Source organism: Natator depressus, chromosome 1 (assembly GCF_965152275.1).
Source record: "Natator depressus isolate rNatDep1 chromosome 1, rNatDep2.hap1, whole genome shotgun sequence".
NCBI classification, from domain to species: Eukaryota; Metazoa; Chordata; order Testudines; family Cheloniidae; genus Natator; species Natator depressus.
Genome location: NC_134234.1, coordinates 193542137 through 193559489, shown reverse-complemented (window position 1 = coordinate 193559489; position 17353 = coordinate 193542137). Strand labels below are relative to the sequence as shown.

General features: G+C 41.7%; 1 protein-coding gene across 1 annotated transcript in view; it reads left to right on the top strand.

Annotated features, from left to right (window-relative positions):
- The window catches only part of ZPLD1 (zona pellucida like domain containing 1), a 105274-nt gene that overhangs the window by 63387 nt on the left and 24534 nt on the right, over positions 1-17353 (top strand). The window contains exon 2 of the mRNA XM_074947179.1: positions 8420-8533. Coding sequence (XP_074803280.1) covers positions 8420-8533 — 114 coding nt within the window. The remainder of the gene's footprint in view (positions 1-8419; positions 8534-17353) is intronic.

Sequence of the window (17353 nt, the reverse complement as noted above, 5' to 3'; positions counted from 1 at the left end):
CTGGCATGAGAGAAATCTGAATCAGACCTTTTATCCCTCTCAGTAGTGAATATATTTTTAAAAGTAAGAAATACTGTTTATTTTACAAACATTCTGCTATTATTTCACACATTACAAATTCTTCTGGAATACACAATCTGTAGTTAGTGCTCATAAAAACTGTAGGCTGTTTTGGGTAGTCATTTTTAAAAAATGATCAGCTTCATTCACTTCTTTATGAATTAACAGCATACTTGTTTATAGAGTATATTTATTACATGTGCTGCCTGATCCCCTAGTCCCTAGGCAGGTGAAACTCCCACTGAGCTCAGCTGGAGTTCTATATATGTAAGGATTTCAAGATGAGGTGCCAGGGATTCATACACTATTATTGATCTTAAAACAAATCTTTGCTGATTCCAACAGGAGTTATTCATAGGTTTACAGGCATTACATGGCTTTATTATCCACTCAGAAACCACATCTAACTCTTGTTGGCGTCAATGTGATGAAGGTCAGTCTGAGATGCATAATTCAGATGCATATCTAGATTTTGAACATCTTCCTATTCAACAGTGCTTAGAGCTGGTATTTTGGTTTGACTTGTTAAAGAGATGGGCACCATTTGTACTTAAAACTACATCTGGGTTTGGATTTTAGTTGCCAGCACAGATTTCAGGTCTGGGGTTGAAACCTTCTCTAAACTACCCCCAATCCCAAACTTCAGTTTAGTTTGGCCTCCTCTTGAAATTTGATGGTTTTGTATTTTTTTAGAACTTACATACAGCATGGTTTGAATATAGTTGTAACATGATGTCCATTTCTCTGTCTCACTCCTGTGTTTTTCCTGCTTAAAAATAAGTTATTGGACAGAGATTGGCAAATAAACCAGAATATTGCAAACTTTTGCTTTAGGTTGTTTTACTCCAAAACAAACTATTTTGTTGTTTTCAAAGGGCCAGATCCTGATGTCACTCAGGCTTTCATCCTGCAAACAGAAAGTGTTTGATAGTTCAGGGTCTTAGTAGTTATTCCATCTTTATTCAGGCAGAGCATCCATTTGATTTCAGTGGGGGTTGATTAAGGGCTCAGGATTTTGGCTGAAGATGAGTAACAAAGCTGAGTTAAGAATGAAATTAATGTCAGATTTATGTGTTGACTCATACTCAGAACTGCAAGTATACAAGGATGATGCTGGGATCAAATATTTGATGTTCAGTGCAAGAATTATGCCTCACTATGGACACTCCTGCATATTCTACGTATGATCTTTGTTGCATCATCTGTATGTTCTCCTTACCCTTTTGTCAATATAATGGAATGACCCAATAACTGAGGGTGGGGAGGGGTGTCAGAGAGAAATGAAACTAGCAAAGAAGCAGATCTTAATTTACCTTTTAAAAAATGAATATTTCTTTTTCCCTTTTGTAAAATCCCCCAGCACATGAATGCATTGATCTTCAACATAACTGATTTCCTTTATTCCCATTTAAACATTGTTTAACAACCAATTAAAACTTAATTATGTGCTGAATGCCCCGAAAAGGCTGGCTAGTGGGCACATTCACCACATATTTGTGGGCTTAACTCTGTTTCCAGTTTAGCATTGCAATTCACCATTCAGGGATTGCTGATCTGCAGAATTTCTCTCTGCACTTCTGTGGGATATTTCTGTTTTGCTTGATTTCAGAATTAGATCTTCACAGTATGGTTTGAAACTAGAGAAATCTAAATCTGAAAAGGAAAATAATTCTTTGTTCTTCTAAGTCTCTGGATTGCTCTCGCAGAATGATTGTTCTGTCCACCAGTAAACCTTATAGTTGAAGCACATCCTACAGCTTCTTCATCTCTCAGGTGGAAGTATGACATAACTTCCCTAAGAAGCTATCTAAAAACATATGCTTTTAATTATTGATATATCTATATTAAAAAAAATTTTTTAAGACCAGAATCCTGTTGTATCTGTGTCAGCGCACAGTCAACCTGTGGAACTCCTTGCCTGAGGAGGTTGTGAAGGCTAGGACTATAACAGGGTTTAAAGGAGAACTGGATAAATTCATGGAGGTTAAGTCCATTAATGGCTATTAGCCAGGATGGGTAAAGAATGTTGTCCCTAGCCTCTGTTTGTCAGAGGGTGGAGATGGATGGCAGGAGAGAGATCACTTGATCATTACCTGTTAGGTTCACTTCCTCTGGGGCACCTGGCATTGGCCACTGTCTGTAGACAGGAAAGTGGGCTGGATGGACCTTGGGTCTGACCCAGTATGGCCATTCTTATGTTCTTAGAAGACACAAGGATTCAATGCATTGATGAGAAACAAGGGAAGACTTAGTACTAAAGACACGGGCAGGATGATGATAGTGTCTGATCGTCTAGTTAAAGTGGGATATGTTGCAGGAGAGAGTTGGCCTGGTAACAGGAGGAAGTTGGCCCATATTTAAAATGGCTACTGCCATCCATGTGGTGCTGCCCATTTTAATTGGTATTTGTATTTATTTTTCCACTCATATTCACTGGAATATGAATACGGGCAAAATGACCATGTAGACATATGGAGTGAATAGGACTGGAAGAATTGTTCCATAATTACAACTCAAGATATTTCACCATGTCCATCACCGATACAGACTCTAGGTTTGAAATCAGATTCCATATTTTCTTGAATAAAAGTGGTGATTTCTGTATGCTGTGGTTTGTAGAGTCATATTATACGTTGTTCAGTAGCATTCAGACAGCTAGTAGGCATGTGTGAAAATTCTTGCAAACTTCAAATGTTCTGTAATTTTGATCATGGATTTTTCATGTCTGAAAATTTGTGTTGGAAAAGTTTTCTTTCTTATTAATTCTTTAAAAAAACCCACACCTTTGAGTCATTCAATGAGGGAGCATAAACAGTATCATGTGAGTTTGCTGACCTGTCAGACACTGTGAATAATGATAGAGTTCTCTCATAAATTATTTGGTGAATACTTAAAAATAATAAATATATTCATGGAAATCAGGATTGGCTCACAAATGAATTGTGATCAAAATATAGGGCTAAATTAGTAACAAATCTTGTTTGTAATGAAAATCCAGCCAGCCCTACCAAAGAATCATGTCAGATCTTGATTTCAAGATGGAAGGATGGGAGCGGAAGAAAATAAGTATGATAGACACAGAGCTTATCAGTCAGATGCAGAAGACCAGAGAGAGGGGCTCGAGCTGGATAATCCACAGACAATTACTTTGCCACAAACATCAAGTTATAGATTGATTTAAACAAAATGCTTTTGTATTCAATCACAAATAATACATTTAATTCTGGACATTTGTGAAGATTTTCTGGCACGGCAAAACTTGGGAAAGCAGGGTTAAGGTTCCAAAAAATGGTGATAATGATGTTAGTGGGAGGTTGTTGTCACCATGATCTGTTTCTTTATGATGCAAAGTGTAGAACAGTCAGAACTGTCTCTGTGCTGTGCATATAAAGAACCAACTGATTCAGTAAAGATCTCTGCTAGCTGTTTCTATATTGTGAAAATTTATTGTGTCATTAAATAGGGCCCTTAATTTGTAGGACCATTTACATTTTGAATTGATTATTGTTTGTTTGAAAAAACTGAATAAACTGCAGTTTACAAAATGAGTTAATTAACCTGGCTTGATAGGTCTTTTTAAATCTCTGACTGTCCCTTTGTCCATGTCCTTTCTATTAATGCTTGAGATATTAATCAAGTGAACTTCTGTGGGTGTTAATGGAAATCTTGTACACAAATTTCACCTCTGCCCCGAAATCCATAGGGAAAATAGAGCCTTTCAAAGTAGAAAATAGCATACTTAGTACGAGGGAGGGGGTAGGGGGAAAATCATTTGGAAGTGAAATTTTTATTAAACGGTTTAGAAAAATATTTTTGTGTGTTTGGGCCACCTTTTCAGTTTGCTTCACAAAGCCAAAACATTTGTGTTTTTTATAATCATTTGAACATTAAAGATTACTTGAGAAAACCCTCAGCAGAGACACCAATGGGAAAAGAGGACTTAGAAAAATAAATGAGAACTCAGCATGTGTCAGTCAAAATTAGATCAGGTTTTTCAGCTAAGGATTTCATAGCCATTAAGGATCATATTTGCCTTATGGCATATGTCAGCATCTTTAGAGTCCTAAAACTTCAAACTGTCTTTTTGAGAACTAACTATATTTCTTTCCTAGGCTAAGCAGCATTTTCAGGAATGCGCTGTGTGTGTTTTTCTTTTTCAAAATAGGCTCAAAGGACTTCACAGAGTATAGTTAAAAAAAATAGCAAAATTATGTATACCGTGATTATTTGCTCATTTTTTTTCTTGTTTAAATAGAAAAAAATATATTTTCTGTACCTTGAATCTAAATACTGAAACTAGACTTAACTCTCTCTCTCTATCTCAGACAGACAGACACACATACACACACACAATCCGTCGTGACTTGATTACAGTGTATAAATATCTTCACTAGGAGAAAATACAGGATACTAAAAGGCTTTTTAATCTAGCAGAAAGAGGCATTATGAGATCTAATGGCTGGAAATTAGTCAGACAAATTAGAAATCAGGCACACGTTTTTAATTGTGGGGGTGATTAACCACTGGAACAAACTACCAAGGAAAAGTGATGGATTCTCTATCTCTTGAAGTTTTTCTAGAAGATATGCTTTAGTCAAACGCACATTACTTAAAACAGGAGTAACTGGATGAAATTCTGTGGCCTGTGTAATTCAGGAGGTCAGACTAATGATCTAATGGTTGCTTCTGGCCTTAAAAATCTATGAATCCATATCTATATAAAATTCAGCAAATAGTCCAGGTAAAATGATGAGGTTGATAATTATAATAGTCTGGCCATACGAGGTTATATAGGTATATAATTTTACACAGACTGTTTGCTGCTGGTGTTGGTCCATTCACCAACAGGATGGTCACTAGCACTTTTGTGCTGGAGTATTGCAATGAGTACTATGTGTTTTAACAGGCGGTGGACATGTGATGGGGAGACTTGGCTGTAGATGTGCCACTGTGGGAGGCTTGCCCTGGCTAGTGGTCCCACCAAACATAGTTGTTAATCCAAAATATGGTATACTAAACTTGAGCCAGTGGTTGCAGAGGCTGTTCTATTCTGTTTTGCACAGGTTTTTAATACTGCACTCATCACTGTATTATCTGCCATAAGGTCTACCCCATCTAATGTTGTATATAAATAATATTTCCTTAGATGTGGAATAAGCAACATAACTACTGAAGATTCAATTGATTCTGTGTGTCAGCTTATACAAGTTAGGAATGTGTGCTACTTTTTTATACCTCCTTGGAGAAGAAATCCTAAACCTCAATGGAAAATTACCAAAATCCCACCTTTAAGTTGTTCTTCTAAAAATAAGATGGGTAACATGAAGCTATTGAAATTTTTTTACCCAATTTTTTTGAAAAACATAAGTTGAACAAAAAACTAGTCAGGCCCCCAGATCAGATTGCCTGGGCATGAATATGAAATGAAGGGTCCACTAGAGTATATTATACCTATAACAATCTGAGTCTGTCTGTCTTTAACATGCTAGTCAGAAATATACAGTAGAATCCTGCCAGTGCCTGTTCCTGCCCCTATGAAATCTGTTGGAGTTGTCATTGACTTTCATGGTAGCAAGCTGAGTGCTAGAGATCATGGTGTAGAATGTCTGAGTACTGTCTTTGTGATTTAATATGCTTCACTTCAAGGCTCTCTAATTCTGCCTTTCTACTGCAGATAAGTCTGCAGTTCCCAGGCCAAATCTTGAGGTTCTTCTTCAGTATTTACTCAGGATCCAATTGTACTCTCCTTACCCATGTATGGAAGGGACAATCCATGCATGAATCTCACCTCCACTAAATGGAAAGGGTGTGGGCTGCCTCTGCCCCCCCATACCTCCACCTTGTCCTGCACTCCTTAAAAGATGACTCATGAGTCTGGTGCTCCATGAAAATCTCAGAGATGCATGTTACCCCTTAGCTCCTCACGCTGAAGGGTTGGTAGGGGTGGGAAGATAAGAAGCAATTGAGCACTCTGCCCTTAGTCAGACAGACTTACATGGAAGTCCAGTGAGTAAGGAGTAACTAAAAACTGAGTAGGCTTGTTAGATTCTGGCCTACTCAAGAGGTTACTGGAGAAGAAGTGCTGCAAAAAATGTTATTTATTTGGGTCCATTTCTTCTGTTTTTCTCCTCTCCTGCTAAGACAAATAAAACATCAGCAGCTGAGGTTAGGTTAAATATTCAAAACTTTAGAATTGACAGTAAAATCTGTTTTCCATTGAAACTGGAAAGGTTACTGTTATTCAGTGTTTTCCTTAGCTGCTTTTCAGATCAGGGATTTTGATAGTAAGAAAACCAGTGTAGCAGCTAGAGAGGTAAAGCCAGATGGGTGTAAATCCAGTGTCATTCACTGAGATCACAATGTAACTGGATCAGAATCTGGCCCAAATAGAGCAGAATAATTGCAACTTCGTCCATCCAGTTCTGTAAAAGGAGAGGCGCCAGGATGTTTTACTGCAGGAGAGATGTCATTTTCCTGAGTGAAAAATATGGTTCTTACAAAATAAAAATACAGATTGTATGTGAAAGAGCATTTCCAGCAGTGGGAAACAGAGGGTGAGGAGGAGAAAGTGAGAGAGTGCAAGTAAAGATTTTTGCAGCAACTCATGTAGCCAGCCATTTTCTTTCATAGCTTTTTCAACTCTTCTTGTCAACATTCACTGACAATAGGGTCTAATGAATGAAATAAGAAAGCCAAAATGTGCTCTTATTAACAATGCTTGAAATAAAATGGGATTGAACTTTTGTGACCGAGCAAATGTTGGCCCAGAAGCTGCACAATTGCTGTAAGACAAGCCTCTTTTGGATGGACCAATCAAAAATCTAGTTTGATTATAAAATACCATGTTTAATAAGAACCGACTATGTACGGTATTCCATTTTTTACTCCGTGCTTGTTCAAGCAAAACTGCACAGAAATTAATGGGTCAAATTTCTCCCGATTACACTCATGTAACTCCCTTGACTGTGCTGGGATTGCAAAAGTGTAAATGAGAGCAGAATTTGGTTCAACATTGTATATGCTCCAGCTTGCTTAAATTTTACTTGGAGGGGAGGAGGAGTTTTTGTGTGCCGGGAATGTACCATATGAGGCTCTCGCTGCATGAGCCTTTTAAAAGGCTCATGTTTTGTTGGCTCTGTGGGCCCCATCCAAACCCCAGTGGAGCTTTTCCGTTAATGTCAGTGCGCTTTGGATCAAACCTTGTGCAGGCACTAAAGATCCATTGGTACTTTTGCGAGAGAAAAGGGTTTAACCTAATGTCACTGGCTAGAACTTTTCCCTCACCCTGCAATTGTCAACTCCTCTGCGCTATGGCTGCCGTTTGCCATGCTAGAATGGCTGCATTTCAGTCATGTTGTATTTATACAGTTTGTGAAGGACTTTGAGATTATTTGGGATGAAAGACTGATGATAGTAATCTGAGTAATGTATCACTAGTACCAGCATTATAGAAACCCAAACTTCGGAATTTACCACCTCTTAGAATTTCACAGCATCTACTGTCTGGAAACATATGGAGTATCTTAAGAGCTACATTAGGGTGCAAAGTTATTTCCTAAAATAGAAAAAGTTCTATGTCTTTTAAATTCTGCAAGTTGTAGATCTTTTGTCAAACATTTTTGACATTTTGATAAAGCAAACATTCTTCCTGATTGGCCTATGTTATATATCTATTGCATATACACTATATCTTGAGGGTTTTCCCTCAGTCAAGGTATGCTCTGATATGTCCTTTTGTTCTGATTTCGGAGGCTGGTTGCCAAATTTCATTAAATTTTCCGTTTCTATGCAAACTCTCTAGTAAAGGCCAATGCAACTGCAGGCATGCTTCCAAGGCAGAATTTGGTGATAAGATATAAAAAGACAGATTTATTTCAGCACCTTAAACTTGAGAAGTAACTTACATACATTTAGCTGTATTGTTTTCAATGGTTTACTGAAGCAAAACTGTTGTTCTATCAGATCTATCTAATTTGGCAATAGCTCTCCTTAAGTATCTGAAATTAAAAGAACAAAAATACTCTCTGTATGCAACAGTTAAATGCTCTGTTAAATCTGTAATATACTTTTGAAGCCTTTATTTCTTAGCTGTTTTAGGAGCTTTTTTCAAACCTTGTTGGACTTTGTTCTTGCCCATAGGATATAGGTCAACTCCCTAGAAATCAATAGGCATTACTCATATCCAGCAGTCGGAGAAATGGGACCCCCTACCTGCGGTGTATTGTCAATTTGGTTTGTGAGCCTTGTCCCTGATTCCTGAGTTGAAAACCTGAGTGGCTACAGAATCGTTTAATTGTTGCATTAAGGCTCTTTAATGCAATAAACAGATGCATGCAATAACTTCATAATGTCTTGCTAGGTTTTGCAATGGAACGAATATGGTTACTGCTCCTCCTGACAATTCAGGTGCTTTCGGTGACTGCACAGTTCAATGGATATAACTGTGAGGCCAACCTACATAGCAGGTTTCCTGGTAAGTGTTAATGGGCTTTTTAGAATGGGCTCTTTATTATGATTTCCAGTGATTATTACTTTTAAGTACAAAGCTTTAATCTGTAAAAAGTCTAGAAACAGACTTTCACATTAAGGAATATTAGCTGTCTAAGTGACAATGAAACTCCTCTGGAGTTGCATGTTATGCCAACATTAATGAGGAAAAGGCCAAATTCAGCTCTGGTACAGGTAGGTGTAATTACATTGACATCATTGGGGTTTAACCCATTTATGCCCTTATATTGTATCCAGAAAGTTCACCAGAGTTAATGTTGCTGGAATGATTGCTCCCAAATTTAAAAGAATTGGCCACTTGGTATAAAAACTGGGTGCAGCTGACTTTGTAGACATTTTTAACTGGAATTTTTTACTTTTTACAGTTTTTACTCTGGTAGCATAATATGGTCGTTTAGTCTCCCCTTATGACAATACATGTAAAAAATTCTAATATTGAGGAAGCTTAAATTAGGGCTGGCACAGAGTTTTGCTATTGATTTCAGGATCAGGCCCTTAATAACTAGACACATGAGCGAGCCAGTATAGATAAATATAAAGAAAAGATGTACACTAATGTTTACACAAGAAGGCTGTAATTACACAGGGAACTCTGGAGACATCAAAAATAATGAAAGCAGACCTTGTGGGATATATTTACATAAATCAGAGCCGGAAATGAAACTATATTCTTAGTAACATGTATATTGGGTTATGTGGCTGAAATAATGTACTCTGTCTCTTGCCTCACTCTCCCTTCTTTGCTTCTTGACTGCTAAAAAAGGAAGCCAGTGTATAAGGGCTGATATCCTGCTCTGTGCTTCGACTAGTAATTGAATCAAACAATATAGCACGGAACTCTTAGCACAGCACTATGCTGTAACACTTCTCAAATACTTTTTGCAATTATAGCTTGGATTTGCTAGCAGGATTCAGTTGTTGTTGTCCAAATTATGAGCCAGCAGCAATCTACAATATGTAGTATTACTATTTTTTCCATACTGCCAACAGTGTGCTAGGTGCCTGTGGGGAGGTTTAAAGACAATAGGTTTGATTCTCTTCTCACTTAAACTGGTATAAATCATGGGTAACTCTGCTGAAGTTAAGGGAGTTACTCATGGTGCGAAAGGAGAATCAAATGCATTGGAGCTACCCTAAAGAGTTTACCATCTAAATACACCTACAGGGAGAGCTTGCATCCATAACAAAATTTAACTCTTGTCATTACTGACATTGCTAGAGTTGTGCAGCTGTTCACTGGATTTTTTTTTTTTTTTTACCAGTACCATTCAAGGCTCCTTGCTTCTAAGGGTTAATGAGGAGACCAGCATGTTGTTTGTAAATAGTGGCCTGAATTAGAATACATTAAGAGTACAGCTTGAAACTTACTCCAGGTTTACTCTAAGGGCTGGTCTACATTTATAGCTCTGCAGCTGCAGCTCTTTAGTGAAGACTATCTATGCCGTCAGCAGAGCTTCTCCCATGAACTTAGGTACACCACCTCTCCAAGAGGCAGTAGCTATGTTGATGGGAGAAGCCCTCCTGTTGAGGAAGCACTGTCTATGCTGGAGGTTAGGTTGATATAACTACGTTACTCAGGGGCATGGAAAATCCACACCCCTGGGTGACGTAGTTATATAGACAAAAATTGGTAGTGTCGACCAAGCTTAAGAGTGGGTAATTCTCCTCAGACAATCAGAACATGTGGCTGCCTGATTCAGCAGCAGCATAAAGTGGACTCTCGTTCTACCTATCTGTCTCCTTTCTGGTGTATGTGGGCGCGGGGAGGGGGGAGAGGAGGGAAGAGGGTGTGTCTGGCAAAGACAGGGACATGGCCTGACGTAATGTAACTTACAAATATCATTCATGTCAAGAACAAATCGTGTCAAACCACCCTGATAGCTTTCTTTGACAGGGTAACAAGCCTTGGAGATAGGGGGGAAGCAGTAGATGTAATATATCTTGACTTTAATAAGGCTTTTGATACTGTCTTGCATTACCTTCTTTTCCTCATAAACAAACTAGGGAAATACAACCTAGGTGGAGCTACTATAAGGTGGGTGCAGAACTGGTTGGAAAATTGTTCCCAGAGAGTAGTTATCAGTGGTTCACAGTCATGCTAGAAGGGCATAATGAGTGGGGTCCCACAGGGATCAGTTCTGGGTCTGGTTCTGTTCATATCTTCATCAATGATTTAGATAGTGGCATACAGAGTACACTTAAAGTTTGTGGATGATACCAAGCTGGGAGGGGTTGCAAGTGCTTTGGAGGATAGGATTAAAATTCAAAATGATCTGGACAAACTGGAGAAATGCTCTGAAGTAAATAAGATGAAATTCAATAAGGACAAATGCAAAGTACTCCACTTAGGAAGGAACAATCAGTTGCACACACAGAAAATGGGAAATGACTGCCTAGGAAGGAGTACTGCAGAAAGGGATCTGGGGGTCATAGTGGATCACAAGCAAAATATGAGTCAATAGTGTAACACTGTTGCAAAAAAAGCAAATATAATTCTGGGAAGTATTAGCAGGAGTGTTGTAAGCAAGACACGAGAAGTAATTCTTCCACTCTACTCCAGCTGAGGCCTAATCAGTGTGGAGTATTGTATCCAGTTCTGGGTGCCACATTTCAGGAAAGATGTGAACAAATTGCAGAAAGTCCAGAGAAGGGCAACAAAAATGATTAAAGGTCTAGAAAACATGACCTATGATGGAAGATTGAAAAAACTGGGTTTGTTTAGTTTGGAGAAGAGAAGACTGAGAGGGGACATAACAGTTTTCAAGTACATAAAAAGTTGTTACAAGGGGAAGTGAGAGAAATTATTCTTCTTAACCTCTGAGGATAGGACAAGAAGCAATGGGCTTAAATTGCAGCAAGGGCGGTTTAGGTTGGACATTAGGAAAAAATTCCTAACTGTCAGGGTGATTAAGCACTCGAATAAATTGCCTAGGAAAGTTGTGGAATCTCCATCATTGGGGATTTTTAAGAGCAGGTTGAACAAACACCTGTCTGGGATGGTCTAAGTAATACTTAGTCCTGCCATGAGTGCAAGGGCCTGGACTAGATGACCTCTCAAGATCGCTTCCAGTTCTATGATTCTATGTATTGGCAAGTTTTTTTAAAAAAAAAAAAATTAAAGTAAAATATTCCTATGGTTTAGGAGTTACCCCCTGCAGCTGGGGTAACTGTGCTCACACTGCCAGTATGACTGTATGCTATGAGAAGGTTATCTTGGGGAAGGCAATTTTGTCCCTGATGTTGAGCCCGCTGAAACATAGATGTGTGTTTTTGATAAAATTAGAGCTCATTCTACAGATAAGCATAATTTACACTCTGTGCATAATCGAGGAGAAGAGAGGAAAGTAGCTCCAAGCCAACTTTCTGTGCCCCTGTTCCTGGCCATCTTGGAGCCAGAACAACTGAGCTAGCCACTGCACCAGCTGGTATGCCCCCTATACAGTGGAGGGAAGAGAATGAGTGGCATAGAGCCAGTTTATACCATCTTTATTCCAGATGACAATTCCCCTGTGGCAGAGGGATCTTTGGCTGTCCATTCAGGCAAGGTTTGATTGGGGTTACACTGCCATAAAACCAAAGTGAAGCAGTGGAGAATCATGCCCTGTGTGTCTCAGGCCCATCTTTAATGATTATACATGGAAGTCTGTTTCAGGCTTCTTAAATTAACCTTTTAACAATGTTTCCTCTCAGTGTGTGACAAAGTGTTAGGATAATTCTTTCCATTACATATGCATCGAGAGGTGTATATTTGCTACTTGATACTCATGAACTACTCAAGCTACTTGTATTAGTTTATTGTGTGCATCTAGAGGACAGCTTTAAAGTGTGGTTCCACTCTGAAAAGGTCTCTGTAGCAGTGGCCCTGTTGGATGTTATGTCTATGGTCTCAATGATTCCAGATAAAATGTGTTCAGTTTACCAGTAAAAAGATGCTTTTTTTCTACTGCCATTCTCAAAACTAACCCCAGGATGTGAGTCAAGCTGAGTTATTGGTGGTGGTGCACAAAGCCCTGCATGCTGGATCAGAGGGAGATCCCCCCCCAGAGCACATTTCGCTAGCAGGCAGGTGCATGAGTTCACAGGTGGGTTCACAGTCATGTCCATGAACCCCACAAAGCAGAACTACATCAGCTTCACTGCATAACATATGTCTGCTCTGTGTGTGTATTCACAGTGTAACAGGGTGGACTAGGCTCAGACACCTCAGGGTCCTGCCACACCCATCCCGAGAAAGGGGCAGTGGAGCTAAGTCCTCCAAGTCACCTAGAGAGACTGCAGGAAGGAACCAATCAGGAGGGGAAATTGCAAGGGGCTAGCCAATCAGAGGGTTTTCAGGCTAGTATAAAAGGAGCTGCAGAGCACACCTGAGTCAGGTCCTTGCTGGAGCCAGAGGAGTGCGGGGCTGTTCCTGGCTGGCCAAAGGGAATTGCAGCACCACAGACAGCTCAGTGCTGCCAGGGACCAGGGGAGTTCTGTCTGGAGAACTACTAGTAATAGTCTCTGTGCCATGATCTACCATTGTCCTTTTCTCTCATGCCTCTTTGCCTTGAGAACTTATCTTAGTCCTAGCCTCTTTCAATCAGGACTCTCTTTCTCTCCCCCAGGCTTCTGTCTGGAGAGCCTGTACCCGGTCTTTGCCGTGATCTCTCAGGGTTTACTCTCCCAGGTATTTCTTACCTGGAAAGCATGTCTGCAGTCTCTGACTCACTTTCTTCTCCTGGATTTCAGGGTCTCTGTATGCTGATCCTCTAGCTGCATCACATAATCATATACTGTGTTGAGCAATTGCTGTTTTTCATCTTTGATGAACCAGAGATCTTTGGTCATCTGCTCATTCTTGAACGTGAGATCCTCCTGCTCTCTTTCGGCTGCCTCAAGTTGTTTCACCAGGTCATTATCTCTTAGGAGGGAGCTCACGGAGCCTGTCTGTGCTACTCCCCTCCCTATCCGAGTGTCCTGTTCTATACCCCTGCCCTTCTTTCACCTTTCCCCATTGGAGTGATTCTGTCTGGGCCTCTGTGCTAGTTAGCACAGTGGTTATTTCAATCTGAGTTCCAGAGCTCCATCTGTGTTCCCACTGTAGCCCTCTGGGTTCTCTCCGTTTGGGCCTGGGCCAATGCTTCCTGCAAAGCCAAGCATTGGTCCCTCTGCCCCTGGGCTTCCACCTGTGCCCGGGCCAAGTCCTGCTCTACCTAGACCTTCTGGCTAATGATTTTTCCCTCAGGAGATGTTGGCTGCACTCAACTTTTGTTGGCACTTCCTCAGTGGGTCCCTCACATCTGGGGCATTCTGATCTCGCCTTCAGGCTCTTTTCTGGGATCTCCTTACCTGGATCCCAGCCCTTCTGCTTTCCTTCCCAGCTGAGCTTGGACCCTCTAGGTCCTGGGTTGCTGTCCAGGTCTTTTCCACATGAGGGCTGAGTAACTCCCCAGTCTCTTCCCAAAATCGTGGGTCATGGCAGGTCCTTGACCACACCAGCACAGTTGAGCTCTCCGGCCCTGTATCTCCAGACCAACTTCTGCTGTGGGATAGACTTGGGTCTCCCGATTGTACACAGGAGACATGTATTGGGAGGTGCCAGTCCAGGCCAGTTGCCCTCACATGGTGATCCCCCACAAAAGTATACCCACACCCTGAGCCTACCAGACCCTTAACTATGGTGCCTTCGAGCCTGACTGTCACAACCCATGGTGGGAACACTCTGATCTTTGGAGTATACTCCCACAGATTGGTCCCACTGTAACAAGTTTAGTCACACTCCATACTGGGCACTTCCTTTTAATATGCCTGCACTGACCACACCTGTAGCACACTATTGGGTCTCCTAGCTCCTTCCCACTAGTACTTCCTATAGGCTGCAGGGCTTCCTGGACCCCTTGCTGTTGCAGTGTACCTCCTAACTCTAGAAGCCCTGGGGCTTTTCCCCCCAGGCAAGCTTCCCTGGGCCACCCCCTGGTGAACACCTCTCAGTTCACCGAGGAACTTGGGCTGTTCCTCTTCTTTGGCCTCAAAGTAAACCTCAGCTTGCTTGACTGCTTCCCCCATGGAGGCCAGCTTGAAATGCCTTACCCAGCTTAAAATGCCCCTCCTGGTAGGACCTTCAGGAATTGCTCAAGGACCACCTGATCCAGTAGCTTCTCCACTGAGCTGGTCTCTTGACAAAGCCAGCCCAACTCCAGGTCCTGTAACTTCTAGGCCACTACCCATGGCTGTTCTCCTTGAAGGAATGATTCTGTCCAGAACTTGTGCCAGTATGCCTTCGGAGTCATCCCCAGCCAATCTAAAATGGCTGCCTTCATCACTGGGTAGGAACTCACCTGCTCATCACTTACCACTCAGTAAGCTGCTTGTGCCTCACCCATCAGGAATGGTGCTATGTTGGCCAACAGTGGCCTCTTCCAATCCTGCTGCCTTGCCACCCACTTAAAGGTTCAGAGGAAGGCCTCAGGGTCATTGTCCAGTCCAAGCTTTGCCAGGCCCAGTGCCAGTGGACCACCCAGTTCCATCACCATCTGGGTTTCCAGCTGTGGCATGACCCAGCTGCCTCTGTATCCACTCCTGCTGGCTGGAGTGGATCTCCTGCAATCACTGCTGTGCTGCAAACTAAGCTTCCTGTTTTAGCAGTTTCTCCATCAATTGCATCAGCAGAGCCTGGGTCCACTTCTGCTGTATAGCAGACCCCTGCTGCTGCTGGCCTGCCATCCACAGACAAATCACCTCTTCCATAATCATGCCCCTTGTTGATCAGGGGTTGGTCTGAAAGATCACCACTTCTGATACCAAATATAATGGCATGGCACCCACCTCTCAAGAGCACCCTTTCTGGTCAGGTGTGTCTGCAGTCTTTAAACAGTCCCAGCCTTGATATCAAGCCATACCCCCAGAGCTTCCTCCCTGGAGGCAATGGTTTTGCCCTCTGTGGGTCCTTCTGGCCTCAGGTCGCCACTGGGCCATTAAGTAGTTCAGATCCCCTTCTGGGAGTTTATCGTTGTTCAATTGTAGGCCACTTCCCCAGTGGCCTATGGTGCGGGGGGAACCTGGGCCCATCCACTACTCTGGATCCCAGCCCAGGCACCTTGAGAATAGCAGCCAGGTGCCACTCTGTCTCTTTAACAAAACTGCTTTCAGTTCCCTGGGCCATTTCCCCGCAGCCCCAGCCTTCACCGATGCTTCACCCTTACCTCAGGTCTCTTATATGTTCAGCCTCTGGAGCCATCCAGGAGCTCTTCCTCACTCCCCTGGTCCCTGCCAGCCCTAAGCTATCTGTAGTGCTGCAGTTCCTTTTGGCCAGCCAGGAGCAACCTCTGCACTTCTCTGGCTCCAGAAAGGATCTGACTGTGGTCTGCATTACAGCTTCTTTTACACTAACCTGAAACCCTCTGCTTGGATAACCCCTTGCAACTTCCCCTCCTGATTGGCTGCTTTCTTCACAGTCTCTCTGGGTAGCTTGGAGGACTTAGCTCCTGGGATGGGTTTGGTAGGACCCTGAGGCCTCCAGCAGAGGGCCTCTGGGCCTTGTCCACCCATCACACTGTGAATACACATACAAAGCAGATATATGTTATGCAGTGAAGCTCATGTAGTTCTGCTTTGTGGGGTTCATGGACATCGCTGTGAGCCCACCTGTGAGCTCATACACCTGCCTGCTGGGGAGATGTGCTCTGTGGGAACTCCCTCTGTTCCAGCATGTAGGACTTTGGCACAGCTTATGGGCTTGACATGGGTATGGATCACAGAGCCTCTGGCTTGCTTCTTCTCAGATGAGGTGAGTAGGGGGAATGGATGTGCAACCACGACTCGTGCAATGATGAAGGTGTGACAGCAGTCCTCGAGCCTGAGTATGGTAGAGATTACTTCTGGATCGCCCCATTCTGCATTTGTTCCACATGCAGAATTTCCCTTGATGTTTCTTGCTTGAAATTCCCCATTGGCAAGTGCAGAATTTCCAGCTGAGAACTGCACTGCAGATTCCAAATGAGGTTTTTTTTTCTCGGAAAGTTGTTTTGCACAAAAATAATGAAAAAAGTTTGGCAAATATATGCAAGTTTGGCTTAGCTGCATGTGTAAACAAAGGAAATAAAATCTCCCTAAAGCAAACATCAGAAAAGCAGCAGCAGCCTATCCATTTTTCATTTGATTATATTTTTATCATTTATTGCTGGGGTGGCATCTTGAACACCTGTGGCGTTGCATAAATAATCTCACACAATTTTGATTTATGCTGTTTGAAGGCTGATTCCAAGCTAAGGCTTGAACTAGTCTGTTGGATAGAAGAAAAAGTATTATTCTGATGAACTGAAAATCCTATACCTTAATATTTAAAGACTAGAACTTTGTAGCACAGACTAAGTTTTGCTGGAATAGTTCTGTCCGCTTGAAATGGGAAAAAAAATAATCGCTTCCTTTAGCTGAGATAACTATGCTGGAAAAACCACCAGTGTAGACCCAACTATTTTTAAAAATCAAGGTTGATTTTTCAAATTATACTTTCAAGGATGCTTTATTTACATGAAAATGACATTGTTCTTTGGTAACCCTAGAAAAGTTAGCATTGAAATGGGGGACTGAAAATCATGTACCCATTGAAGTCTTCAGCGTCATCTTCATCTAGGGCACCACTGCTAGATATGTTGTTATATGTTGTCATAGATATGTTGCTAGATCCTTGTCCATGCTGCACTTGGATGTATTCCTACAAGGGAGGCTGCTCTCCAAACATTTTCAGGGTAGTGTGCATCTGGTCTTTGCACATGAGCATTTAAGTAGCTGAAGGATTGATTCATGA